This window comes from Leptopilina heterotoma, unplaced genomic scaffold (assembly GCF_015476425.1).
Source record: "Leptopilina heterotoma isolate Lh14 unplaced genomic scaffold, ASM1547642v1 Lhet_68, whole genome shotgun sequence".
Taxonomy (NCBI): domain Eukaryota; kingdom Metazoa; phylum Arthropoda; class Insecta; order Hymenoptera; family Figitidae; genus Leptopilina; species Leptopilina heterotoma.
This window is the reverse complement of record NW_025111157.1, coordinates 5,597,065-5,624,791: the sequence shown is the minus strand read 5'-3', so window position 1 is coordinate 5,624,791 and position 27,727 is coordinate 5,597,065. Positions and strand designations below refer to the sequence as shown.

The 27,727-nt window shown below is 24.7% G+C and overlaps 3 protein-coding genes across 4 annotated transcripts in view; 2 read left to right on the top strand and 1 right to left on the bottom strand.

Moving 5' to 3' along the window:
- The window catches only part of LOC122510308 (CAD protein), a 33,285-nt gene extending 6,481 nt beyond the window's left edge, over window positions 1-26,804 (bottom strand). The window contains exons 1-15 of the mRNA XM_043624849.1: window positions 26,705-26,804; window positions 25,915-26,134; window positions 25,022-25,160; window positions 24,068-24,344; window positions 23,598-23,914; window positions 22,955-23,510; window positions 19,344-20,222; window positions 18,670-19,222; window positions 15,981-16,356; window positions 15,403-15,829; window positions 15,012-15,210; window positions 12,942-13,093; window positions 12,282-12,386; window positions 1,975-2,223; window positions 247-498 (exon numbers count right to left, since the gene is read on the bottom strand). Of these exons, the coding sequence (XP_043480784.1) occupies window positions 247-498; window positions 1,975-2,223; window positions 12,282-12,386; window positions 12,942-13,093; window positions 15,012-15,210; window positions 15,403-15,829; window positions 15,981-16,356; window positions 18,670-19,222; window positions 19,344-20,222; window positions 22,955-23,510; window positions 23,598-23,914; window positions 24,068-24,344; window positions 25,022-25,160; window positions 25,915-26,008 (4,575 nt within the window). The 5' untranslated portion in view covers window positions 26,009-26,134; window positions 26,705-26,804. The remainder of the gene's footprint in view (window positions 1-246; window positions 499-1,974; window positions 2,224-12,281; window positions 12,387-12,941; window positions 13,094-15,011; window positions 15,211-15,402; window positions 15,830-15,980; window positions 16,357-18,669; window positions 19,223-19,343; window positions 20,223-22,954; window positions 23,511-23,597; window positions 23,915-24,067; window positions 24,345-25,021; window positions 25,161-25,914; window positions 26,135-26,704) is intronic.
- LOC122510309 lies at window positions 2,780-12,008 on the top strand. The gene is made up of 5 exons (XM_043624850.1): window positions 2,780-3,252; window positions 5,799-6,097; window positions 6,495-7,745; window positions 9,803-10,275; window positions 10,373-12,008. Exons 1-5 carry the CDS (start codon window positions 2,993-2,995, stop codon window positions 11,657-11,659), a joined length of 3,570 nt encoding a protein of 1,189 aa, XP_043480785.1. The 5' UTR covers window positions 2,780-2,992; the 3' UTR covers window positions 11,660-12,008.
- Window positions 26,805-27,168: 364 nt separating the features above from the next.
- Window positions 27,169-27,727, top strand: part of LOC122510476 (neuropeptide-like 1) — a 42,374-nt gene continuing 41,815 nt past the window's right edge. For both annotated transcript variants that reach the window (XM_043625157.1, XM_043625156.1), the window contains exons 1-2: window positions 27,169-27,237; window positions 27,505-27,612. The gene's annotated coding sequence lies outside the window, so the exon portion shown is untranslated. The remainder of the gene's footprint in view (window positions 27,238-27,504; window positions 27,613-27,727) is intronic.

Genomic DNA, 27,727 nt, shown 5'->3' with positions numbered 1-27,727 from the left:
ATTATGAAAATTTATAAAATTAAAATATAGAAATAAAATAGAAAATAGAAAATTAAAATCTAAAGTTAAAATCTAATATTAAAATATAAAATTAAAATTAAAATCTAAAATTAAAATATAAAATTAAAAAATCAAACTAAGAACTGAAAATACAAGGAAATTGTGACAAATTAACAAAAGAAGGAGAAATAATAAAAAAAAATGAAAGTATGAATAAACAAATATCTAATAGTTAAGAATTCTTACTTCTTTAGCTAAACTGAAACTTTGTCGATCAACGATTGCAGGATTTGTATTGGGCATTGCCAATATCACAGTAATTCCTCCGGCGAGAGCAGCCGCTGTACAGGAGGCAAAATCTTCCTTGTAAGTTGCACCAGGATCTCGCGCATGAACATGAACGTCAATAAATCCAGGAAGTTTCATCATTGCTCTCGATGTCATGCAATCTGTGTGTGTTTTCATTTTCGGTGCCTTGCCATGCAGCATTCTCAATGCCTAAAAATTTGCATTTTAAAAAAAAAAAAAAATTAAAAAATAAAAAAAAAAAAATTAAAATAGTTACTTATAAATTATTGTAGGTAGAACAACTAACTTTTAAAAATAATAAATACGTTTAATGTTATTTATTTTATACGAGAAACTGGATTTTATTTATTTTAATGTCATGTTCTATATATAGAAGTAAAAAAATAATTTTTCTTTTTGAAAATAATAAAATGTTTTTTTGAAGATTCAATTAAAATTTGAATGAATAATTGAAAATTAAAAAATAATTGAATTACGTCGAAGAATATTATATATTTTTTTAAATAATATAATTCTTTTTATAAATTTTATTACAAATTTATGAAAATAGTTGAATTTCTCTGAAGAATTTTATTATTTACGAAATAATTTAATTCCTGCGAAGAATTTTAATATTTATGGAAATAATTGGATTTTTTGAACAATTTCGTTAAACTTCTTTTCCAAATAATTGAATTCCTACGAATAATTCAATTAATTCTCAAAATAATTAAATTCTTTAGAGAAATTTTTTTAAAATTATATTCAAAATAATTGAATTCCTGCGAAGAATTTTAATATTTATGGAAATAATTGGATTTTTTGAACAATTTCGTTAAACTTCTTTTCAAAATAATTGAATTCCTACGAATAATTTAATTATTTCTGAAAATAATTAAATTCTTTAGAGAAATTTTCTTAACCTTAGAGATTTAAAATAATTAACTTCCTCTGAAGGATTTTATTATTTTTGAAAATAATTGAAATCCTCTAAAGAGTTTTATTAATTATGGAAATAAAATTCTACCTCTATGAACAAGTAATAATTGAATTTTTTTGAGAAATATTATTAAAATTCTATTCAAATTATTAAATTCCAAGGAAGATTTTTATTATTTATAAAAATAATTTAATTTCTTTGAGAAAATTTATTAAAATTATATTGTAAAAAATTGAATTTCTCTGAAGAATTTTTATTATTTATGAAAATAATTTAATTTTGAAAAATTTTATTAAAATTGCATTGAAAATAATTTAATTCCGATAAAGAATTTTATAAAATAAAAATAATTGAAGTATATTGTGAATAATTTTATTAAAATTTCTTAAACTAATTTAATTCTTTCAACCAATTTTTATTGAAATTTTTGAAAATAAATAAATTCTTTAGACTAATTTTATTTAAAATTCTACCGAAAATAATTGAATTTTTATAAAGAATTTATTTATTTTTGAAAATAATTGAATTTCATCGAAGAATTTTAAGAAAATTGTATAGAAAATAATTGAATTCCTGCGAAAAATTTTAATATTTTTGGAAATAATTGAATTTTTTGAGAAATTTGATTAAAATTACATTGAAAATTATTCAATTGATTCAAAAAATTTCATTCAAATTTTCAAAAATAAATAAACTCTTTCGATAAATTTTATTTAAAATTCTACTGAGAATAATTTAATTCTTACCTCCACAAGAAGTTTGGCACATTTCACATCCGTCACCAATGGTACAGCATAATCAACAGCAAATCTTCTCGTTCGATAGCCATGAGTCAAGAAATTTGACACTCTTCTTGTGTCTCCATTTCGCATCGGAAGATTAATCACCAGATCGAATAATTCCTTAGCTAGGAAATCAGCTAAATGACGAAGTTCCGATGGACTTGAATCCTCGCTCACGGTGATGTTCTCAAACGTCCATTGAACAGGTTCCACCTGAAGGAAACCAAACAATAAATTTAATATTCAGTTCTTTAAATTCTTAATAATTACTAATTACTAATTTTAATACTGATAATAATACTAATTATTAATTACTAATTTTTAAACTAATTACGAATTCTTCTAATTCTCAAATAAAATTAAGACTTCAATTTATTTACTCTTCATCAACTTCCTGACCATATAATTAATTTCAATTATTTCTACACAGAAGATATCTCAAGATCGATGAAAATAAAAATCAAGCAAACGAGGATAAACTTCGAATAAAAAGATCAGAACAACAAAAATAGCGTTTGATGATTCAAAAAATGAAAAATCTCCCTTAAAATTAAATAACTCATAGTTAGCTCATTCAACTATTTTTTTACAATATTTTGATAAATTCAACATCATCATAATTTTTACTATTATTTGCACTAGCTAGCTCATCAAATTCTAATTCTATTTGTCATAAAAAATAAATATAATTGAATTATTAGTCATCGTCAATTATTATCGGCAACCGATATGAGTGACCAATTAAAATCATTCTTCTCTCCCTGATAAAGAGATAGGATATTTATCGTGCCAAACGTTTAACAAATGAAGAGAATTAAATTTTCTAAACAGTCGTTTAATGAATGTTGATTCAATATTATGTGTCTGTGTTGAGGATTATTATTATTAAGCGGCCTTAAAATGAATTGATAGTTAAACTTTTGTTCCTTGAAGATTTTTCAAGTAGTGTTGCTCCTCAAGGAGCAGAAGTGATTAAAAGGTGATGTCCGGGCAGTTTTTGAAAATTTTCAACACCACAATGGGTAATTGTAGGTCCTCGAAATATAATCCATCGGAAAATCAAACATCAAAGCAAAATTCAAGATCGGATATGCAATCAAATAACGCCTCTGATAATAGTCGAGAACATCCATTAGAAGATCCTGAAATCATTAAACTCAAGAAAAATATTAAAAATAATCCCGAAGTGTTTATTCTCAATAATTTAATGATGTGCGTCGACTTTTTTCACAATTATGACGAGTAAGTTTTAATAAATTCAATTAAGGGGGCTATCTTAAAAATTCCTGAAGATCGTCATCTGAATTAAATTTAGAATTAAATTAATTAATTTAAATTAATTAAAATTAAAAATAAATAAATTTAAATTAATTAAAATTAAATTAATTAAATTAAAAAATTATTCTTTAATTTAAATATACGATTTAAATTCAAATTTTTTAAATAAAATTTTCATTTTTTCTAATTTTAGAAATTTTAAATACTGGGAATTCCACTTTGAAGTTTTTGACATTTTTATATCTTATCCAATCAACTTCTGTTTTTGAGAGCTTTATTTTTGGATTAATTCATATCTCGTGTAGCGACAGTTTTACTGTCGAATTGACACTGGATTCTTTTTGTCTTAAAAAAAGAAGAATTAGATAATTTTTTTTATTGAAGTCTTCAAAACTTTTTTCCTACTTAAATATCTGTAGTTTTTCTTAAAGGAATATAAAAATTCCAAAGATATAGTGTTAAAGCAAAAAAAAAAAAACTTTTTACTTGATTTGATCCCGGTTTAAATCTACTTGTGACAGAAAACATTTGCAAATCTTGATTGATATCAGCTTTTCTGTGGAACAAATTTTGTTGAAAAACCTTTTAATGTCTCCCCGTAAAAGATAAACCGTAATTAATCAATTTACTGATAAACGATCGTTACCAATGTGAATGTAGATATTGAACTTTTTTTTATAATACTCTAAATTTAACGACAAACAGTATTTCTGATTTGAAATAATTTTGATTTTGAAATTAAATTTTGTAACTATTTTTTGTAATTAGATGATTTTAATTATAATCATGATAAAAGAAATTAATTTAACAAATTGTAACCGTAGTAAACGACCAAAATAATAAATAAACGAGTAAAATAATAATTATGGTTCAAAATAACTTAAATTCAAAAACATTAAGATTTTCTTGTTTGCTTCCTAATTTTTTAAATAATGTTTCCATTCAAGTATTTTGAATTTTAAAATTAATTTATTGAGAATTTTTAAATTCTTAAGAAGGATTTAATCAAAAAATTTGAAAATAATTGAATTCTTTCAAAGAATTTCTTTAATATTTTTAATATAATAGATTTTATTAATAATTCCAATCAATTTTGGATTAATTTTAGATTCAAAGTTTAGAAACCTTCACTTATTAACTACATAATCAATTATTATTATTTTTTATTATTTATTATTATTTATTATATTATTTAGTATTAATTTCTACAATTTTAATAAAATTTATCAAAAGAATGGAATTATTTAAAAAAATTTTAGTAAAGTGTTTGGAAATAATAATTTTTCATAAATAATAAAATAAAGAAATTTTATAACAATTGTACTGAAAGTAATTGAGTTCATGCGAAAAAAAAATCTTCACGTGAATTCAATTATTTTCAAAAAAAATAAATTAAAATTATTAACAAATCCAATTATTTTTGAAATTGGAAAGAAATTCTTCGTAAAATCAAATTACTTTCAAAGTTTTTAATTCAAACTATTTTTCAAAAAATACAATAGTTTTAACTAAAATAATTCAAAAAATTCTTCAAAAGAATTTAATTACTTATGAAGATTAATTAAATTGTTCAAAAGAATTGGAATTTTTATCAATCATTATTGATAAAAATTCCAATTCTTTTGAACAATTTTAAATTATAATTTAAATAAAACTTAATAATAAAATTTTTTATAACAATAATTATGAATAATATTTTTTAAAAAATTGAAGAAATGCATCAAAAGAATTAAATTATTGTCAAAAACTTTAATATATATTCTTTGAATGAATTTAATTATTTTCAATATTTTAATAAAATTCTTTGAACGAATAAAATTGTGAAAAGAATTTATTTACTTCCTACAAATTTTAATAAAATTTAATATTCAAATGTTTAATTACAATTATTTATTAAGAAACACGATTATGATTATTTTAAAAGCTTTAAAGAAATTTTTCATAAAATTCAATTACTTTCAAAATATTCAATTGAAATTATTGAAAAACCTTCATTATTTAAAAAAAAATCAAATAAATTTTTCAAATAATTCAATTATTTTCCTGAATTGTAATACAATTTTTCACAAGAATTTAATCATTTTTAAAGAATTATATTAAAATTCATCGAATGAATTCACTTATTTTCACCAATTTCAATAAATTATTCGCAAAAATTCAACGATTTTCATTAATTCTTTTTCATGAAATTAACTTTGGTGGCAAATAATTTTGAAAATAATCGAATTTTACGATGAATTTCTTTCAAATTTTTTATAATAATCGTGTCTGTTAATAATTATAATTAAAAATTTGATCTTATAAAACAATTTATCAAAACTTTCATAATAGTAATTGAATTCTTTACTAAAATTTTATTAATTAGTCAATTAGTTATTAAATAATTTTTTCTTTAATTTTGAATCTGAAATTATTTAAAAATTGAAGTTAATATTTGAAAATAAAAAATTTTTCAGTTTGCATAATTTGCTAGTTGCTAATATAATAGTCGATAAAAATTACAATTGCAGAGAAATTTTGGAAATGAGAAAAACTCTCGTATCACCGAATGAAACCGATTTAAATAAACGATTGTTGCCGCAAAAACGAGTTCTACTGCCGGACATTTTACAGGAACGAGTAGTAAAAAATGTCACATTTATATCAAGACGTGAAACTGTCGATCCAACAATGGAACCCCTTCAACCCGTTCGAATGTTTGTTGTTTACGAGAATATTGAAGTCTCCGATCAACACGATTCATCTCAATACAGTTCGATGAACGATACAATTACCTACAATATGCGTCTTAAACCTAGTAAAAATAAAGGTAAATAATTTTCAACAGAGATATTATTAGAAGTAACTAACAAATATTTTTGCTACTAATTACAAAATTTCTACTAATTAGAAAATAATTGCCACTATAAATTAGAAAATTTTTTACCACTAATATGACAACTAATATCGACAACTTTTTGACGTTAAAATGAATGAAATATTGTTTATTAAAAATATTTCCACATAAATTACTGAAAGGAATAAAAAGTAAAAAAATTTTTAAAAAAATGTACATTTAAAAACTTTGTTATTAATTTTTTTGATAGTTACACAAAATTATTGTAATTTGTAATAAAAATTCAATTTGAAGAAGAAATAAATAAATTTCGTTCATTTGAACGTTCAGAAGCTGATAATTCTCGAAAATGAAAAAGAAAAATTTACAGGGTACGTGCACCTCGAACGAATGGGAGTCATACCGACAAAAATAAAATCGACCGTGGAAGAAGTGGATTTATCTTCGATAGCAGAAAACGGAGACGAATGCTACAGTGACAGTGAATCATTTTATTCAAAATCAAATTCATCGGAATCAAAAGAAAGGAGGAGTAGAAGCAGATCGAAAAATAATCAACAAATTAATTCAAATATGGCGAAATCGACGCCAAATTTGAATGAATCCGTTCAAGTGTACCAGAGATTACCGACGAGTCGAAGTAAAACTGAACTTGAAAACGACGAGATCGATTACGGTTTCGTGAGCGATTCCCGATCATCGCAGGGACAGAGAAGCGTCAGCAGAGAACCAAGAAGACAAAAACGTGGTCTCAATAGAAATTCCCAGCATCCACTGTTAAAAACTCGATCAGTTAGCGCGAGTCCAGCGAGTAGCACAAGTTCCGGTTATAAATCCAGTAATTACGATATCGACAGTGAATATGGCTATTCAACGAGCAATAAATCAAAATCACCTCTCGATATTGCAGAAATGCCAGATTCTTGTTTTTCCCAAGTGACAAAAACCCTCGAGGGAGGAATCTACGATCCCTTGGAGAATCAAACGAAGCGGATAATAAGTAGTAAGGAGCGTCAAGTGCAAGTCGAACGAAATCGACAGAATTACGACGTTTGGTATTTGAATAGTACAAGATTTCGTAAACGTTTCTATAATGTTTTTATCGAGAGTCTTGCGCCTTTACTGGGTCTAGAGGAAGTCATCAGATTTCGTCGACCACTATTTTTTGGATCAGTTGTCTACTGTGATAAAGTTGAAATAAGTCCAACTGCCAAGTGCAATATTTGTGAATCTTACGAAATTATTCCCTGCATTTGGACCCAGTGGCCAGAGTGTGCGAACGAATGGCTGGAACGAACGAGACATTCGTGGCCAAATTATGAGACGATACGTCAAATAATAAAATTTGGTTGCTACATCATTCCCCAGGAGTGTCGCAGTAAGGACGATCATTTTAGTAGCAAAACCGAGTGGCAACTTGCATTTCCAGCTGCTGAAAGATACCTCGAGACTTGCATGAGTCATTCACAGATGAGAGTTTACATTATTGCTCTCATGCTGCACAAGACATTCATCAGAGCCGTTGAATCCGCTCCCGATCGTCTCAATGCTCATCAAATTCGAAATCAACTATTTTGGCTGATGGAGTATTCAGTGCAGGATTGGTCTGAGAACAAGACAGGTATTTAGTATTTTTATTTCTTAATTTAAGAAAATGTAAACAGGGTTCCCACGCTTTTGCTCATTTCAAATTCCCAATGACTTTTCCATGTTTTACAGGTTTTTAAAACTATATTTATATTTTACCAAATTAAATAACTACTTGACTTCTAGACAAATCTTTGACTTTTACCCTGACACTAAAGAATATTCTGATTCACTCGCAAAATGATTAGGTACACAAAAAAATGTTCTATTACATTTATTTGCGAACCTCTTTAATTGAAAAATTATTCGAAAACATCAATAACTTCATTTTTAAATAAATATTTAATCATTATTTTGCCACAGGAATTAAGATTTTAAAAAATTTGAAATTTGAAATTCAATAGAAGAATTATAAAACTTGCTAATTTGTTGATGTAACTTCCTTAAATTATTTTCATCATTTCGATTATTCATTTCTAAAATTTTCCACTTAAACTCTTCTTTAAATCAATTTTTGTAAAATAATTTTTGAAAAAGTTCTTTGAGAATTTTCAAATCTCCTTTTGTTTACAATTTAATTTTACGAAATTTCGATTAGTCTGACATTCTTCAATTAAATAAATTAAAAACTTCAAATAATTTTAAAAAAATAATTCTACAGAATTCTTAATTTAATTAAAAAAATAAAAAGTTCAAATTTTCAAAGATTTTAATTTGAAACTTTTTGAAAATTCAATTATTTCTAAAAATCCACGCTTTCAATACTCAATTGTAAATTAAAATTTTAACTGAAATACATGTTTAAATCAATATTTATTAGAAAATTCTACGAGAATTCAATTATTATTTAAATACAAAAATAAATATTTTATTATATTAAATTTTTCATAAAATTGAATTTTCATAAAGAATTTTATCAACAAATTTTTAAGCAATTGAATTCTCTTAACAAATTTTAATAGAATTTTTAAGAATAATTTTATCTTTCGAGAAATTTGTTGAAAATTGTATTAAAAATAATTGAATTTCTGCGAAGAATTATATTATTTTTGAAAATAATTAAATTGTTTAGAGAAATTTTATTAATCTTAGATTCAAAATGATTGAATTCCTCTAAAGAATTTTATTATTTAAGAAAAGAATTTAATTCATGCGAAGAATTTTAATTTTTATGGAAATAATTGAATTTTTTTGAGAAATTTCGTTTAACTTCTTTTCAAAATAATTGAATTTCTCTGAAGAATTTTATTATTTATAAAAATAATTCAATTTCTTCGAGAAATTTTATTAAAATTATATTGAAAAAAATTAAATTTCTCTGAAGAATTATTATTATTTATGAAAATAATTGAATATTAAATGTTTCTTAAAATTGAATTTTCATAAAGAAGTTTATCAACAAATATTTAAATAATTGAATTCTCTTGACAAATTTTAATAAAATTTTTTAAAATAATTTCATTTCCCGAGAAATTTGATGAAAATTGTATTAAAAATAATTGAAATTCTGCCAAGAATTTTATTAAAATTTTGTAAAATAATTGAATTTTGGAGAAAAATTGTATTATGTATTTATAAAGATAATTGAAATTTTAACGAGAAATTTTGTAAATTTTTGAACATAATTTAATTTCTGCAAAGAATTTTATTAATTTTGGAAATAATTGAATTATTGAGACGAATTTTATTAAAATTTCTTTTTAAATAATTGAATTCTTTTGTTAAATTTTATTGAAATAGTAGACATTGAAAATAATTGAATTTTGACAAAATTTTTGAAATTACTTAAATTTTTATGAAGAATTTTATTAAAAATCATTGAATTGAGGACAATTTTTGAAAATAATTGAATTTTTAGAAGAAATTTAATTAAAACTGTATTGAAAATTAAATTTAAATTCTAATAAATGAATTGTAGCAAAGGTTTTGAAAATAATTGAATTTCTGCAATAATTTGTAATTGTTTCTAAATTCAATTTGTTTAAGTGTTTTTAACTGAAATTAATATCTTTTGAAGTTTATATTCAGGTTGCGTGGCAACCCTGATGTAGAATTAGAAGAAAATAATTTCGAATATTTATAATTTTACAGGCGATTATTTGATAAAACTTCTGCAGTGCTTGTGTGAGTGTATCAATCAAGACGAGGCATTTCTCAAGGATTATTTTCTAGAGGAGAAAAATCTATTCAAAAACTCGGAAAAAGGATCATTATTCTTTTCACTAAAACAATTAAAAAGAATTCTAGAGAATCCTGTCATGTATGTTTTGCACGCGTTGGAAAATATTCGCTATAAATCGGAGTTTTTTCCAAAATTGAATTACGAAGAATTGTTGAAAATATTAACGATAGATGAATTATTGCTGATAAATCCAAATCTACAGAAGGATAGTGCGCCGATAATGAAACAAGTTTTCATGGAAGACGAGTACAGTGTACGGCGGGGATTTTGGGACGATGCGAAGAAAAATAAAGAGCACTTTTCGAATTTACATCGAAGACCTGTGACCAATAAGACGTTGATTAATCCCAGTAGGGCACACGACGCGGTCGTTGATATCGCGGTAAAAATTTCGTTTCTTTCTCTTTCTTTCTTTTTTTCTCGATATTTTTATTATTCTAGAGAAATTTTTATTATACCGAAAAATATTTTGCTTTCAGATCCGTTGCGGAGAATTAAAAGGCATCCGACTGAGTAAACTACTGAATTTCTTCATCGAACATCTGATTAAAATGGGCGAAAAGTACCACGAATACGGAGCGGTGAAGCAAAAGAACGAATACCTTCAACACGCGATGAGTTTGAGTATTTTACTCGCCGAGGATGAAATGTTTCGAGAAGATGCTCGTTCGCAAATTCGCGAAATTGTTTCCCTCCAGAGACTGATAACTACTTCTACCTCACGGGACGATCCACCAGAAACACCAAAAAGAAATCCAGAAATGCCGATATTCACCTCAACTTCTAGAAATACGAATCCTTCGACAAGTTCCTCAATTTCTTCCTCGAATCCAGAAGCGAATTCACAAGAAGAATTTCTTGAAAGAAGTAAAAAGAAATCAGACACCTCTCCATATTCAGTGTCATTAAAAGATCGATACTCCTCACCATCAAATCAATCTTCAAAATTCCCAACGGAAGAGATTTCCCGAAAAAAGTCCGATCCTCCGGTTTATTTTCAATCGTTTAATAGTCGATTTTCTAATACTTCTTCTGATGATACTGCTGCATTATCGCCTACTGAGGAAAATATTTCCAGGGAAGTTCCAATTGCGAAAAGGGAGAAAGATAATCTTCCAGAATTAGAAACAAAGAAGAAAAGTTGTCAAAAACAAATTCTAAACTCGGAAGAAGAAACAACAAAAGAAACTATTAATCGAGTTGGTAGTTCGAAAACGCCGGAAGGAAACATTGTAAAACAGCGAATGAAAATTTACTCAAACTCAGAAGATATTTCAGAAGCAAGAAAGAGAATTTCCGATCCAATCTCAATGGAAAGGGAGAAAATTGTCCCTTCTGATCTAGTTCCGAAGGGAAAAAATGATGTACTAGGTCAAAGTGATCAAACACCAAAAAAGAATATAACAAGTGTTCAAGTTAAAAAGTTTGAAGAAAAAAAAGAAATTACGAGTCAACACAAGAAAATTGTTCCCCCTGATCCAGTTTCGAAAGAAAAAAAAGACTTCCTCAGTCAAAGTGATGAAGCACCAGAAGAGAATAAAACTAGTGTTCAGATTAAAATCTCTGAAGAAAAAACAAATCAAGAAACTACGAGTCAAGATAACAGTTCCGTTAGTACAGGAAGAGTCAGTGTAAAAGACAGAATAAAAATTTACTCCAGTCCAAAGGAAGTTTTTGCAGAAGCAAAAAAGAAAATATCGCAAGAGTCGAAAGTGATTTCATTAACAGATGACAGTAGTGATTCTTCTAAAGATACGTATATTTAGACTTTCTTCCAATAATAATTTCCCCCTACAAGAATTATTGATTTTGAACAATCTAGTATTCTCGTGATAAGACGAATTAAAAGCCGGACAAAAAAAATGAAGTGACGTACTTTTTTGTGTGATAATTATAAGAGTGATGCGTTGAATGACTTTGCAAAAACTTTTTTTTTCCCACCTTCACTATCGTAATCTATATTTTAATTTTCTGTGTTTTAAAAGAAGACAAATGACTTAATTTATAAAAGAAACTCATAAAAGTGATAAAAATCCGTTGTAAAACTTATTTACTCCTACAATATTAGTAAAAATCTCGAATTATTACGTTGCAAATTTTTTTAGAATGAAAATTTTTTCTCAAATTGTAAAAGAGTTGAGAATAGAAATTCTTTTTTCCATTTATAAAAGTCTGCGATTTCATTTTATTTCCGTATTAATAATTTTACTTTCGTACCTATTAATATTTTTAATTTTTCGTAATTAATATATTAATATTAAAAAGAATTATTTCTTAAATTGCAAAAAGTTATAAAAATAGAAAAATTTTTCTCCATTTATAAAAATATGTTTGCGATTTAAAAAATAATTTTATTTCCATATTCCAAAATAAATTTTTATTACTTACAGTAACACCATGTTCTGAGTAAAAATCTGCAGTCCCCATGCTGGCATATAATTTGTATCCCATTTTATCGAGACTTCTGATGTAGGGCAATAATTCCATTTTGTGCTATTAAACAAAAAAAAAATTAATTTATTTTCCCACATTCGAAGAAAAAAATTTGTTTCCAGAATTAATGTTCACAAAAGATATAGCAGTAAAAAAATTAGCAACATTGTATAAAATATTTTATTACGAAAACGAAAAATTAATTTATTCCTAGCAAAATTGAAAGAAGAAAATCTTTTCTAGAATGAATGTTTACCAAATATAATATAGCAGAAAAAATAATAAAGCAATTAAAAAAAATAATATAGCAATTGAAAAAATAATATAGCAGTTAAAAAAATAATATAGAAGTTGAAAAAATAATATAGCAGTTGAAAAAAATAATTAGCTACATTGCATAAAATATTCGATTGTATAGATTAAACAAAAATTTATTCCTTGAAAGATGAAGAAAAAATCTTTTCTATAATTAATTTTCACAAAAGATAAAATAGCAGTTAAAATCAATATTAGCAACATTGTATAAAGTATTTGATTGCCTATCGATCGACAATCAAACTCTAAAAATGTGTTGAAATATTTTTCCTGGAAAAAAGATTAAATAAAAATAGTCACTTTGAATGCTCCAATTGATAGTAAAATGCCTCTTTGCGGAATATGAAAGCCAGTGCTAAGCATTCCTTTCAGATAAGCTTCATATCGATTGTCACCAAAACATGCTACTTCTCCGGTTGATGCCATTTCGACACCCAACATAACGTCGGCACCTTTAATAAAAATTTGGAAAATTTAGTTAAAAACTGCAAGATTTCTTTTTAAACACTAAAACCTTGATTTTCTTCACAGAACTCGAAGCAGTGAAAGTTCTTTGACAATTTTCAAATTCATTTCTTTACAAAATTCAATTTTACGAAATTTCAATTATTTGTAAATTCTTTAATTAAATAAATATTAGAAAATAGAAACTAAAAATAATATTTAAAAAACTCAATTAAACTTTTAAAAAAAAAATCAATTACAAAATTCAATTATTTTTTAAAATTTTAACTGAAATTCATTTTTATGAAAATGAAAATCAATTTTTATTAGAATATTCTACTAGAATTCAATTATTTAAATACAAATAAAATGCAAATAAATAATTTATTGAATAATTGAACGTTTCTTAAAATTCAATTCCTATAAGAAATCGTTATTAACAAAATTTTCAAATAATTGAATTCTATCAACAAATTTTAATAAAATTTCTAAGAATAATAACATTTTCGAGAAATTCGATTAAAATTGAAATTCTGCATTGAATTTTATTATTTATGAAAATAATTGAATTCTCGCGAAGAATTTTATTAAAATTTTCAAAAATAACTAAATTCTTGTAAAAAATTAACAGGAATTCAATTATTTAAAAAAAAAAGTTTTAATAAAATTCTTCGCAAGAATTCAATTATTTTTAAAAATATCAGAATTTTAGCAGAAATTCAAACATTTTAAAAAGTTTTGATAAAATTTTTTTTTGGTAGAAATTCAATTATTTTTAAGACAATTTAAAAAAAATGTCTCAATAAAATTTAATTATTTTTAAAATTTTAATGAAATTCTTCGAAAGAATTCAATTATTATAATCTAAGATTTTAACTGAAATCTATTTTTAAATCAATGTTTATGAGAAAATTCTACCAGAATTCAATTATTTAAATACAAAAATAAATAATTTATTGAATAATTGAATGTTTCTTGGAATTCAATTCCTATTAAAAATTTTATCAACAAATTTTTAAATAATTAAATTCTTTGAACGAATTTTAATAAAATTCTTAAGAATCTTTTCAAGAAATTCAATTAAAATTGAAAAAAATTGAATTTCTAAAAAGAATTTTATTATTTACGAAAATAATTGAATTCCGGTAAAAATTTTATTAATATTATGAAAATAGTTGAATGATTGCGAAGAAATTTATAAAAAAAAATTGTTAAATTAAAGAAATTCTTGTGAAATTTTAATTATTTTTTAAAAATAATTAAAAGTTTTTGTAGAATTTTATTAAATTTTTTTCTTAAATAATTAAATTCTTTTGGTAAATTTTAGGGAAATAGTAGATATTAAACAATATTTCATTTTTGAGAAGAATATTATTACTTTTGAAAATAATTCAAATTTTGCAATGGATTTTATTAAAATTTTTGAAAATAATTGAATTTTATTACTTTAGAGAATAATTGAATTCGTGTGATAAATATTGTTAATTATGAAAATAATTTTGCTATTTATTTATAAAGATAATTGAAATGTTGACAATGTTTTTTAGATTTTTTGAAAATAATTGAATTTCGGAAAAGAATTTTAATATTTCTAAAGATAATTGAAATTTTGACGAGAATTTAAAAAAAATTTTAAACATAATTGAGTTTTTGCGAAGAATTTTATTACTTTTAAAAATAATTGAATTTCTGCAATCATTTGTAATTTCTCTAAATTTCTCCAAATTATATCGTCCAATTTACGAACTTTTCATCCTTTTTAAATGAAATTACGGACTTTACGGACTTTTTTTTTTTTTAAAAACGGACTTTTACGGACTTAAAGCAAAGTTACGGACTTTTTCAAGACTAACGGACCTACTTCAAGCCCTGTCTTCACCTAGAAAAAAATAACTTTTTAAAATTTTAGATTGATTTTTAAATTACCAGTCAAGCGAGAAAATGAGAATTGAGGGACTTTTACTCCAACTTTTCCAGAACCAGTTAAAAGACCAACGGGTTTGACAGTTTCTCCAACAATTAAACGAGTTGCTGTAGCAACAAAATCGTGATCCAAAGTTTTCGAGACAAATGGAAATGATCTCGAGACACGAACGTTACACTCGATAACTTTGAGTTCGTTATCCTAAGAAATAATTAATAATAAATGTAAATAAAGTAAAAAAAAGCAAATGAATAAAAAAATTTAATAATAAGTAAATAAGAAAAGTTAATAATAAATAAAAAAAAATAAATGAAAAAATTCAATATGTAAATAAGAAGAAAATTTAATAATAAATAAATAAGGAGAAAATTTAATAATAAATATTCCAATTGCCTTGGCGATCAATTGCATATTGAATGGTCCAGTGACAGACAATGATGCAGCAACGTCTTTTGCAATTGTGCAAATTTTTGCGAGAGTTTCCTGATTAATATCCTGCGGCGGTGTCACCAAAGTTGCATCTCCAGAATGAACGCCGGCATTTTCCACGTGCTCAGAAACAGCCATACAGAAAATTGTCCCATCATAGGCAACAGCATCGACGTCAATTTCCTTCGCTTCGAGAATAAATTTCGATATGACGACAGGATGCTCCTTACTGACATTGCTGGCAATTTTTAAATAAGACTCTAAATCGTGATTTGAATGTACAACATTCATTGCAGCGCCACTTAAAACATAGGAAGGCCGCACCAAACATGGATAACCGACTTCTTCACAAAATTCAACGGCCGATTCAAGATTCGTCAGTTCTTTCCATCTGTAAAATTCAAAATCTAAATTAAAAAAAAAGAATCCAAAAAAGAACCAAATTGATATTAATTGTTCATTGACTGATAAATAAAAGTTGATATTAAAAAAAAAGAATATGATAATTTTCTAAAAAATTATAAATAGATTGAGAGTTAAACCTAGGTTGAGAAATTCCAATTGAGTCGAGTTTTCGAGAGAATTTAAATCTATTTTCAGCATCATCAATGGATTCGGGAGCGGTTCCGAGAATTCGGGCCTGTTGTCTGTGCAGATCCATGGCAATGTTGTTTGGAAGTTGTCCACCCATTGATAAAATAATACCTTCTGGATTTTCGTGCTCATAAATATCCATAACAGTTTCGAAAGAAATTTCCTCAAAGTAGAGTCGATCGCTCATGTCGAAATCGGTACTCACTGTTTCTGGATTATAGTTCACCATTATTGTTTTCCGTCCAAGATTTTTCAATTCACGAAGACAACTCACTGCACACCAATCGAATTCAACGGAACTTCCAATTCGATAAACACCCGATCCTAGAATTTTTGTTTAAAAAAAAGTATAAATTTTGTAACTTTTTAATTTTAAATTTAAAATAATTTAATTCTTGTAGGATAAAATTAAAATTTAAAAAAAATTCAATTCTGTTCAAGCATTTAATTAAAATTATATTTAAAATAATTAAACTTTGTATAGAAATTGTTCGACATTTGTTAAAATAATCGAATGTTAGTGAAGAATGTTAAAATTTTTAAAAATAATTGAATTATTTCGAAAAAATTTATTAAAATTGTAATGAAAAAAATTAAATTCCAACAAAAAATTTTATTAAAAATATGAAAATAAATGAATTCTTGATAAGAATTTGATTAAAATTTTTGAAAATAATTAAATTCTGTTCAGGAGTTTAATTAAAATTATAATAAAAATAATTCAATTCTAATAAAGAGTTTTATCAGAGATTCTTTAAAAAAATAATTAAACTTTTGCGAAGGATGTTATTACATTCTTTCGAAAAAATTGATTAGGACTGTAAACAAAATAATTAAATTCCTGCAAAAAGTTTTAATAAATACGAAAATAATTGAATTCTTGGTAAGAATATGACTAGAATTTTTTAGTTCTTTTCATAAACTTAATTAAAATTGTGTTAAAAATAATGAAATTCTCATAGAAATTTTGGAATTTTATTACATTTTTGAAAAAAATTAAATTCTTTGCCAAATTTGATTAAGATTGTGTTGGAAATAATTGAATTCCTGTAAAAAGTTATATTAAATATGAAAAGAGTACAATTCTTTTTATGAACCTAATTAAAATTGTAGTAAAATAAATTAAATTCTTATAGAAACTTTGAAATTTTTTGAAAAGAATGTTATTAAATTTTTTTAATGTAATTAAATTCTTGAGACAAATTTAATTGTAATTGCACTCATGTGGAAAATTTTATCAAATATGAAAATAATTGAATTCTTACTAAGAATTTAATTAAATTTTTTGTAAATAATTGAATTGTTATAATGAATTTTATGAAGATTTTTGAAAATAGTTAAATTTTTGAGAAGAATGTTATAAAGATTTTTTTGAATTTTTATGAAATCAAGTATGAAATTAAATGAATTTTTGCTAAGAATTTTATTAAAATTCTTGTAAATAATTGAATTGTTATAATGAATTTTATGAAGATTTTTGAAAATAGTTAAATTTTTGCGAAGAATGTTATCAAAATTTTGTTAAAATAATTGAATTCGATTAAGAAATTTTTTGAAAATTTTGTGGAGAATAATTGAATTTCTGAGAAAAATGTTATTATTCATGAAAAAAAATTGAATTTTTATCAAGAATTTAATAATTCATGACAATAATTTAATTCTTAAATAGAATTTTATTAACATTTTTGAAAATAATTGAATTTTTTTATAAATTACAGTAAAATTTAAAAAATAATTAAATTCATTCAAGAAATATTCTTAAAATTAGTTTGAAAATAATTGAATTTCTTTAAAGAATTTAAAAAAATTTTTCAAAAATAATTGAATTTCTACAAAGAATTTAATTATTTTTTATAAAAATAATGGAAATTTTGCGAAGAATTTTACTAAAATCTATTAAAATACTTGAACTGTTCCGTGAAATTTTATTTAAAAAATAAATAAATTCCTACAAAGAATTTTATTATTTAGGTATAAAAAATAATTGAATTCTTATAAAAAATATTATTCAAATTTTCAAAAAAAAAAATGTAAATAAATAAATTTTTTAAAAATAATTGAATAACTACGTAGGATTTTATTATTATTATTTATTATTCTTTCGATGAATTTAATCCAAATTATATTGAAAATAATTGAATTCTTTAAAAAAAAATTTATCAAAAATTATAGAAAATTCAATTTTTTTTAAGAATTTCATCAAAATTTTTTAAAATATGTAATTAAATTCTTTAGACAAATATTATTAAAATTGTATTGAAAATAATTGAATTTCTGCGAAAAATTTTATTATCTATGAAAATAATTGAATTTCTGTGAAATCAAATATGAAAATAAATGCATTCTTGCTAAGAATTTGATTAAAAATTTCTAAAATAATAAACAATAATAAATAATTATTGGTAAATTATTTAAAAAATTTTGAATCTGAATTAAATACGATTTGAATTCATCTAAATTGAAATTAATATTCGGAAATAAAAAATCCGATTTGCATAATAGTAATAAATTAAATATAGCGTTTCGTGCGTTGGCGCACGTAACATTTCCTAGTAAATAAAATAAAATCAAAAATATTTCAAAATGATTAAATAATTCCAATGAAGTAATAATTTTATCATTTATAATAACACTTACCAATGACCATTGTGTAATTTCCCGGGAATTCGATATCGTGATCTTCGCCATTATACGTAAGATAAAGATAATTTGTACTCGCTGGCCATTCGGCGGCAACAGTATCAATTTGCTTAACAAATGGCGTGATGCCAAATTCATTTCGTTGCATTCGCACCAAACGATCGGAAATTTTTGCAGCCTCAGCAATTTGTCGATCGGAAAATCCAATTTTCTTCGCCTCAAGTAATAAATTACGTGACAATTTTCTTTGACCTAAATTTTCCAAAAGATCATAATACGATATGATGTTTTTCAATTTTGAAAGGAACCAACGATCAATTTTCGTTAATTCATATAAACGATCAACTGAATAGCCGGCTTTTAATGCAGCGGCCACAACAAACATTCTCTTATCCGTTGGCTTCTCCAAGTCATCATCGTTCACTGTTCTCACATAGGGATCGAAACCCGTCACATTCTCGTCGACCATTCGCAGTGCTTTCTGAAATGCCTCCTCAAATTTTCTTCCAATTGCCATCACTTCACCCACACTCTTCATACTGCTTCCAATCTAGAATATTTTCAAAATTATTTTCATTGTAATTTCATTTAATAATCGTTGGAATATTTCATTTGTTAATTTCAATTTTAAAAAGAATTCGAAAAAGAAGAAAAGGAATTTCTTTGATTACCTTGGTGCTGACACGTTGAAACTTGCTGAAATCCCATCGTGGAATTTTGACGACACAATAATCTAAACTAGGTTCAAAGCAAGCGGTAGTTTTTCCTGTTACTGAATTCTGAATATCCGGGAGGGAAATTCCAAGAGCCAATTTAGCAGCAACGTAAGCCAACGGATAACCAGTGGCTTTACTAGCTAAAGCTGAACTTCTCGAAAGTCGCGCGTTCACTTCAATAATATAGTACTCTTCGGAAAGTGGATTCAACGCATATTGAATATTACATTCGCCGACAATACCAAAATGTCTAATGACATTAAGAGCAGTTGTTCTCAGCATATTGTACTCGCGATTAGAGAGAGTTTGACTTGGAGCGACGACAATTGATTCGCCAGTATGAATACCCAAAGGATCGACATTCTCCATATTGCAAACTGTTATGCAATTATCGTAGGCATCGCGAACAACTTCATATTCAACTTCCTTCCATCCTTTCAGCGATTTATCAATGATTAATTGATTCGAATGAGCAAGAGCCTGTTGAGCGAGTGTTTTCAATTCTTCCACATTATTCGCGAAACCAGATCCCAAACCACCAAGAGAAAAGGCCGCTCTCGCCATTACTGGATAGCCCAATTTTTCCGCTGCCTCCAGTGCCTCATTGATTGTATAAACAGCCGCACTGGGCGCAACTTTTTCATTAATTTCACAAATACGATCAGCAAACATTTTTCTGTCTTCTGTCTCGATAATCGATTCAATTGGAGTTCCAAGAATTTTCACATTGTATTTCTTGAACACACCGTTCTTTTCGAGTTCAACGCCGCAATTTAGTGCCGTCTGTCCGCCGAATGTCAGGAGAACTCCGTCTGGACGCTCCGATTTTATGACCTGAAATCAATTTTATATTTTAGACGAAATTTTTTCATTTCAATTTAATTTATTTTTTAGTTATTTTACATTTTTTAGACATTTCAGGGCTCGAACCAGTGAAAGTATTTAAAAATGAGGCTTTTATGGAACAAAAATGAAGAATTACGGACCAACTGACAAAAATATAATCAGGCCGAGTCAAATAAAGGAACATTTTACTTAAAACATGAAGATATCGATAACTCCGAGTCTTCGACTCGGAGTCATCGATTTCTTCATGTTTTACAATAATTAAAGATGACCGAGTGATAAAATCATTTACAATTCAATTATTATTTACAAGAATTTTTAACTAAAATTCTTCTTTAAATCGATTATTTTTAATAATTTTCGAAAAAGTTCTTTGATAATTTTCAAATCCATTTGTTTACAATATTCAATTTTACGGAATTTCAATTATTCGTAAATTCTTCAATTAAATAAATATTAGAAAATAAAAACTTGAAATAATATTAAAAAAATTCAATTAAACTTTTTCAAAAAAATTAATTTAAAAATTCAAATATTATCTAAAATTTTAACTTGAATTAATTTTTTAATCAATTTTTATTAGAAAATTCTACGGGAATTCAATTATTATTTAAATACAAAAATAAATATTTTATTATATTGAATTTTTCTTAAAATTGAATTTTCATAAAGAATTTTATTAACAAATTTCTAAACAATTGAATTCAATCTCTTAACAAGTTTTAATAAAATTTTTAAGAATAATTTAATTTTTTTGAGAAATTTGATGAAAATTGGATTAAAAATAATTGAAATTCTGCCAAAGAATTTTATTAAAATTTTTGAAAATGATTGAATTTTGGAGAAAAATTTTATTATTTATAAAGATAATTAAAATTTTGTAAATTTTTTAACATAATTGAATTTCTGGGAAGAATTATATTATTTTTGAAAATAATTAAATTTTTAGAAAAATTTTATTAACCTTAGATTCAAAATAATTAAGTTCCTCTGAAGAATTTTATTATTTATGAAAATAATTTAATTTATGCGAAGAATTATAATATTTATGGAAATAATTGGATTTTTTGAGAAATTCCATTAAACTTCTTTTCAAAATAATTAAATTCCTAGAAATAATTTAATTATTTCTGAAAATAATTAAATTCTATTGAGAAATTTTATTAAAATTATATTCAAAATAATTAAATTCCTCTAAAGAATTTGTTGTTTTTGAAAATAATTGAGTTCCTCTGAAGAATTTTATTATTTAAAAAAAAAAAATAATTCCTCTAAAGAATTTTATTATTTTTTTAAGGAAATACAATCCTTCCTCTATGAGCAAACAATTGTTGAATTCTTTTGAGAAATTTTATAAAAATTCTATTCAAATTATTGAATTCCTACGAAGAATTTTATTATTTATAAAAATAATTCAATTCCTTTAAGAAATTTTATTAAAATTATATTGTAAAAAATTGAAGTTCTCTGAAGAATTTTTATTATTTATGAAAATAATTGAATATTGAATGGTTCTTAAAATTGAATTTTCATAAAGAGTTTTATCAACAAATTTTTAAATAATTGAATTCTCTTGACAAAGTTTAATAAAATTTTTAAGAAATAATTTCATTTTTCGAGAAATTTGATGAAAATTATATTAAAAATAATTGAATTACTGTAAAGAATTATATTATTTTTGAAAATAATTGAATTATTGAGACGAATTTTATTAAAATTTCTTTTTAAATAATTGAATTCTTTTGTGAAATTTTATTGAAATTTTAGAAATTCAAAATAATTGAATTTTGAGAAATTTTTAAAATTAATTAAATTTCTATGAAGAATTTTATTATAATTATTTTGGAAAAAATTGAATTGTTACAAAGAATTTAAAATCTAAAATTTTAACTGAAATACATTTTTAAATCAATGTTTATGAGAAAATTCTACTAGAATTCAATTATTTAAAAATATTTATTGAATAATTGAATGTTTTTTATAAAATTAATTCCCGTAAAGAATCGTTTTCAACAAATTTTCAAATAATTTAATTCTATCAACGAATTTTAATAAAATTTTTAAGAATTTTTTCGAGAAATTTGATTAAAATTGTATTAAAAATAATTGAAATTCTGCAATGAATTTTATTATTTATGAAAATAATTGAATTTCTAAAAAGAATTTTATTATTTACGAAAATAATTGAATCCATGTAAAAATTTTATTATTTATGAAAATAATTGAATGATTGCGAAGAAATTTATAAAAAAAATTTGTAAAGTGTAGAATTTTGTTAATTTTTTTTAAATAGGTAATTGAATTCTTTTGGAAAATTTGATGAAAATATTATATATTTAAAATCATTGAATTGAAGAAAATTTTTGAAAATAATTGAATTTCGGTAAAGAATTTAATTATTTCTAAAGTTAATTGAAATTTTGATGAGAATTTTTAAAAATTTTGGAACAAAATTGAATTTCTGCGAAGAATTTGATTACTTTTGAAAATAATTGAATTTCTGCAATCATTTATAATTTCTCTAAAATTATCCAAATTATATCGTACAATTTATGAATTTTTTATACTTTCTGAATCAAATTACGGACTTTACGGACCTTTTTTAAAAAAAACGGACTTTTACAGACTTTAAGCAAAGTATGGATTTTTACGGGATTTACGGACCTAGTTCGAGCCCTGATATTTTGATTTTAGTAATATTTATTTATTTATTTATTTACCTGTTCGACATATTCCGGAGTGATGGGAAGAAAATAGACTTTATCAGCCATTCCTTTCGATGTTTGAACAGTGGCAATATTGGGATTGATGAGAAGTGTTTGAATTTTCTCTTCGCGAAGTGCTTTGATTGCTTGCGAACCAGAATAATCGAATTCACCAGCTTGGCCAATACTGAGACCACCACTTCCAAGAATCAAGACCTTCTTTGGTTGAAAACGACCATAAGGAATTTCGGCAACATAAATTAATTTCTCCTTCAATAATTCCTTGATTGTGCTTCCTTCACGATTGTTAATTGTCTCGAGAAATACATCGAAGAGACATTCAAGATCACGTGGGCCGGCAGTGTGCTCCGGATGAAATTGTACGGAAAAATAAGGTAATTTAGAATGAACAATACCTTCGTTACTTTTATCATTTGTATTTGTAAATAATGCCTCCCAATCTTTTGGCAATTTATCCGCATCTATTGCAAATCCATGATTTTGCGATGTCATGAAACATCGATTGGTTCCATGATGTGTGACCGGTTGATTGTGACCACGATTGCCGTAACTAGAAAGAAAGAAAGAAAGAAAGAAAGAAAGATAATTTTCGTTTCTATAATTTATGATTAATAGATGGAAAATTTTCTAAACTTACTCCATTTTGTAGGAGGTAGCACCGGCAGCTAACGAAAGAAGCTGATGTCCCAAACAAATTCCAAATATTGGTTTTGGTTTTGATGATGATAAATATTTTTTTATATTTTTCACAGTTATTTCGCACATTGCGGGATTACCTGGTCCATTGCTTATAAAAAGACCGTCAAATTCTGTTTTTGTAAAATCGTAGTCCCATGGTACAACATCCAATCGCACATTTCTTTTCAGAAAGCAACGCAATTGATTGTATTTTAATCCACAGTCAATGACGCAAACGCGTGGAAATCCTTTAGGATTGTACGTTTTTGGATCTTTCTGAAAAATTAGAGAGAAAATTACTAAATTATTTATTAAAAAATAAAAATTGACACTTATAAATTAATCATTTGTATTAATGATTTTATAATTAAATTAATAAATTAAATAATTTAAAATTAATAAATTTAAAGTAATAAGTTGTTAAATTACACATGAAACTTCAGCGACCAAATTTCTGGTATTGGGATCAACAATAGGAGGACACAGAGAAGTTTCATCTTGTTTATGACGAACAATTCTTCCTAGAATTGTTCCATTTTCTCGGATAATTTTTGTCAGAGCTCGAGTATCAATTCCAGAAATTCCTGGAATTTTTTCCTTCTCCATCCATTTGGATAAGGTTTGTATTTGTCTCCAATGACTTGGTGTTTCGCAAATTTCGTCAACTACGAGACCAGCTGCCCAAATTCGGTTTGACTCAAACCATCTGTAGTAAACAATTTCAAATTTAATGTTTAGAACTTAGAAATATTTAGAATTTAGAAATTTAAATTTAATATTTAGTAATTTCAATTTAAATTAACACTAACAACCAAGTATTAACGACTTTATGTATTTTTTGCAAGATTAACTTTTAATAAGTATATTTTTTATAGTAAATAATTTTGAATAGAAGAAAAATATGGTATTAAGCATTTCTATAATCTCAAAGAGAAAATAATGACGTGCAGAATTCATATTTTATATTCAGATTTAAAAATAAAATCTCTGCTTTTATAATTCTGATATTTTATAGTTATTTAGTCTAGAACTTTGTATTGCAATCTAAACTCTACATTAAAGTGAAATTTAATATCTTCGTATGCGAAAATTCTTAAATAAGATTAGATTTCTCAAAAAGAATAAAATTTTATAAGTGGAAAGATAATTTCTATTCCTATTATGAAATTTGACAAAATAGAATTTGTACAAAATATTTACATAAGAAGAAAAAATATTACGAAATAAATAACTTGTAGAAAAAAACTTTGATGTAATTTGTAAATTTAAAGAGTTTGCTACTGATTATATATTAGTTAATTTTACGATTTAAAACCGGTTTGAAATAAAATAATTTGAGAACATTATTTTATGTGAGGAAAACAAGATAATTGTTAAACTTACAGTGGTAAATTGTGTTCATCTTTCTCGTCTCCTGGTATTCCATAATTTCCAATTAATGGATATGTTAATACTAAAATTTGAGCATGATACGATGGATCTGTTAACGACTCAGGATAACCCACCATTCCAGTTTGAAAAACTATGACAAAAAGATTTTAAATTTTAAAAAAATTCTTCAGCATTTAGAATTTAGTTTAAATTTAACAATTCAGTTGCAATTATTAAATTTAAATACACATTTTAATTTGTTTAAAATAATTTCAAAATATCAACAATATAAACCTAACAATTCTAATTCAATTTCAATTACTCTCTTTTAATTTTAATTTAAATCATTTTAAATTAAATTTAAATTATTTATTTGAACTTAAATTAAATTTGAATTAATCTGCTTTTCATTTTAATTCCAATCATTTTAATTTAAATTATTTAATTAAATTTCAATCAAATTAAAATTAATTTGTTTTTTAATTTTAACTTAAATAATTCTAAACTAAATTATTATACTAAATTAAATTTGAAGTAAATTTAAATATGTTAATTTTAATTTAAATTCTACTCAGATAAAGAAATAAATTTAACTGTCCATTGAATAGCGTTTTTCTAAAAATATTTTAAACAAAGAATCACTCGTATGAAATAAGATTTTACTAAAAAATATACAATGAAAAATGGAAATTTCTCTTGCAATTTCACGTGAAAACAAAATTACAGAACATTATTTAAAATTTAATAATTTTTGCGCACGTGTGCTTTAATTAAATATTTTTTTTTTGCTCCGAAAATGTTGAATCGTCATAAATTGACGTAGTAGCCGGCTAGGAAAATGGAGTCTCTCGACCACGTGTTACCCTTAAGCATCAAATAAAATAATAACAGAATTTAATTCATACCAATTTCTCCGTCGACACATTCTTTTGCTCCAAAACTTTTTCCAGGAAAAAATTTACCATTCTCCAAAACTAAATAGCAATCCTGGTTGTCCATAATTTTTATATACGTTTCAGAAGATATATCAAAATAATTTCTTAACACAAAAATATCGAACAGTTTTGCTAGAAGGTAAACCGGCAACTGGTGTTCTCTATGAGTACTCCTTCCCTATTCTCACAGCTGAAACATGCAGTAATGTAGTTAGAAATGATATTACGTAGGGGCTGAAATCTTTGTTTGAAAAATTGTGAAAAAATGTAATTAAAAAATGTAATTAATTTGCATTACTCAATTAATATTGCATTTACAATTTAAAAAAAGTTTATAATAATAAATTTCTCTTTTTGTCATGAAATTGTTTACATACCTCGCAATATTTGTATATAAGTAGGTATAAAAAACAAATAAATATATGTTAAATATATAAAGTAAATATAATCATAAATATAGAAAATTAAACTAATTCAGAAGCAAGATTAGAACATAACACAAGAGAATTTTTATCTTTATGCAAAAAGTGAAACGATTAAGCTATTATTAAATATTAATTGCTGACAAATAAAAACTATCAAATGAGAAAAATTATGATAATAATACCTGCTATGATAATTTATAATTTTATAATAATAGAGAAAAACAATGAGTGGTGCTTTTTTGTTTTTTTAGGTTATCTTTTTGTACATTTATGTTCTTTAAAAAAATTGTTATTTATAAGTGAAATTAAATCAAATATAATATTTCAGTACTCACCAATAGTTGTCAGATTTCATTTAGTTTATATTGTTTCGAATATTATTACTTAAATATCGTGTAAATTGTAAAAAACTTGCTAGTTTACGTGCACTTGACAGTTGACGAAATGTCTATAGAATATTCGTTACAGTGTCCTTGTTGCTATGCCAGCTGAAAAAGAAAATAATTCGTATTTTAAAAAGAAAAAATTATAAAAAATCAAAATTTAATTAAACTGAAACATTTTTTTAATATGTAGAAAGTAATTTTTATTATTTTTAAATTAATAAAAATTGATTATTTATTAATTAGATTTTGAATTTTCGACCTTTTGCAGTAGCCAATCAAATCGTCGTATTCCACAAGATGGATTCCTCTAAACCGGAAGTTATAAATAATAGGAACACGGAATAGAACCACAAAAACGCGGGAAGGTGCATCTTTTTAGCGGGAAAGTGGTTGGGGGAACATTTCCGTTTTCACATTGTTGGGCGTCACCCTCGTGCAGAGTTGTTGCTGCACTTTTCTCACTGAATTTTCGTCCTAGAATGGTAATAGTTTTAATAGATTTATAGTAATTTATAAGTTTATGATCCAAAATTTGTAAAATCAATAAAACTTTCCTGATTAAGATATAAATAATAGCTTAAATAATACCTATGTCGAGAAAATTGTGCATGCTGAAAGTTTCGTTAAAAGTATTTTCGACATCTTTGTCAAAATTATTGATGTTATGGTAGAAATAGTTGCCAAAGATTATTTATTTCTTTAAAATTTGTTATTTTCATGGTTTTTTTCATAAATATGATAATTTTCAGATATACCTAAATTGGCGGAAGTGGCGCCATATTGCGCACAGTGTCGCTCGAGCCGCCAACGAATCGACACGCATCACTTTGTTCTCTCGTGAATTTTCATCCAGAAAGGTAATATTTTGCTTATTTCTTATAGAAATTCATGATTCCATGTTAAATACAGTATGCTAAATATGTAGAATCAACAAAATTTTATGAAATATATTTCATAAGATACAAGAAAAGT

What these genes read in the sequence shown, in the direction of transcription:
- LOC122510309 (XM_043624850.1), top strand. Translation starts at nt 2,993, where the DNA reads ATGTCCGGGCAGTTTTTGAAAATTTTCAACACCACAATGGGTAATTGT. An exon ending in TTGGTCTGAGAACAAGACAG is followed by an intron (nt 7,746 to 9,802) that starts GTATTTAGTATT and finishes ATAATTTTACAG; the next exon opens with GCGATTATTTGATAAAACTT. An exon ending in ACGCGGTCGTTGATATCGCG is followed by an intron (nt 10,276 to 10,372) that starts GTAAAAATTTCG and finishes TTTTGCTTTCAG; the next exon opens with ATCCGTTGCGGAGAATTAAA.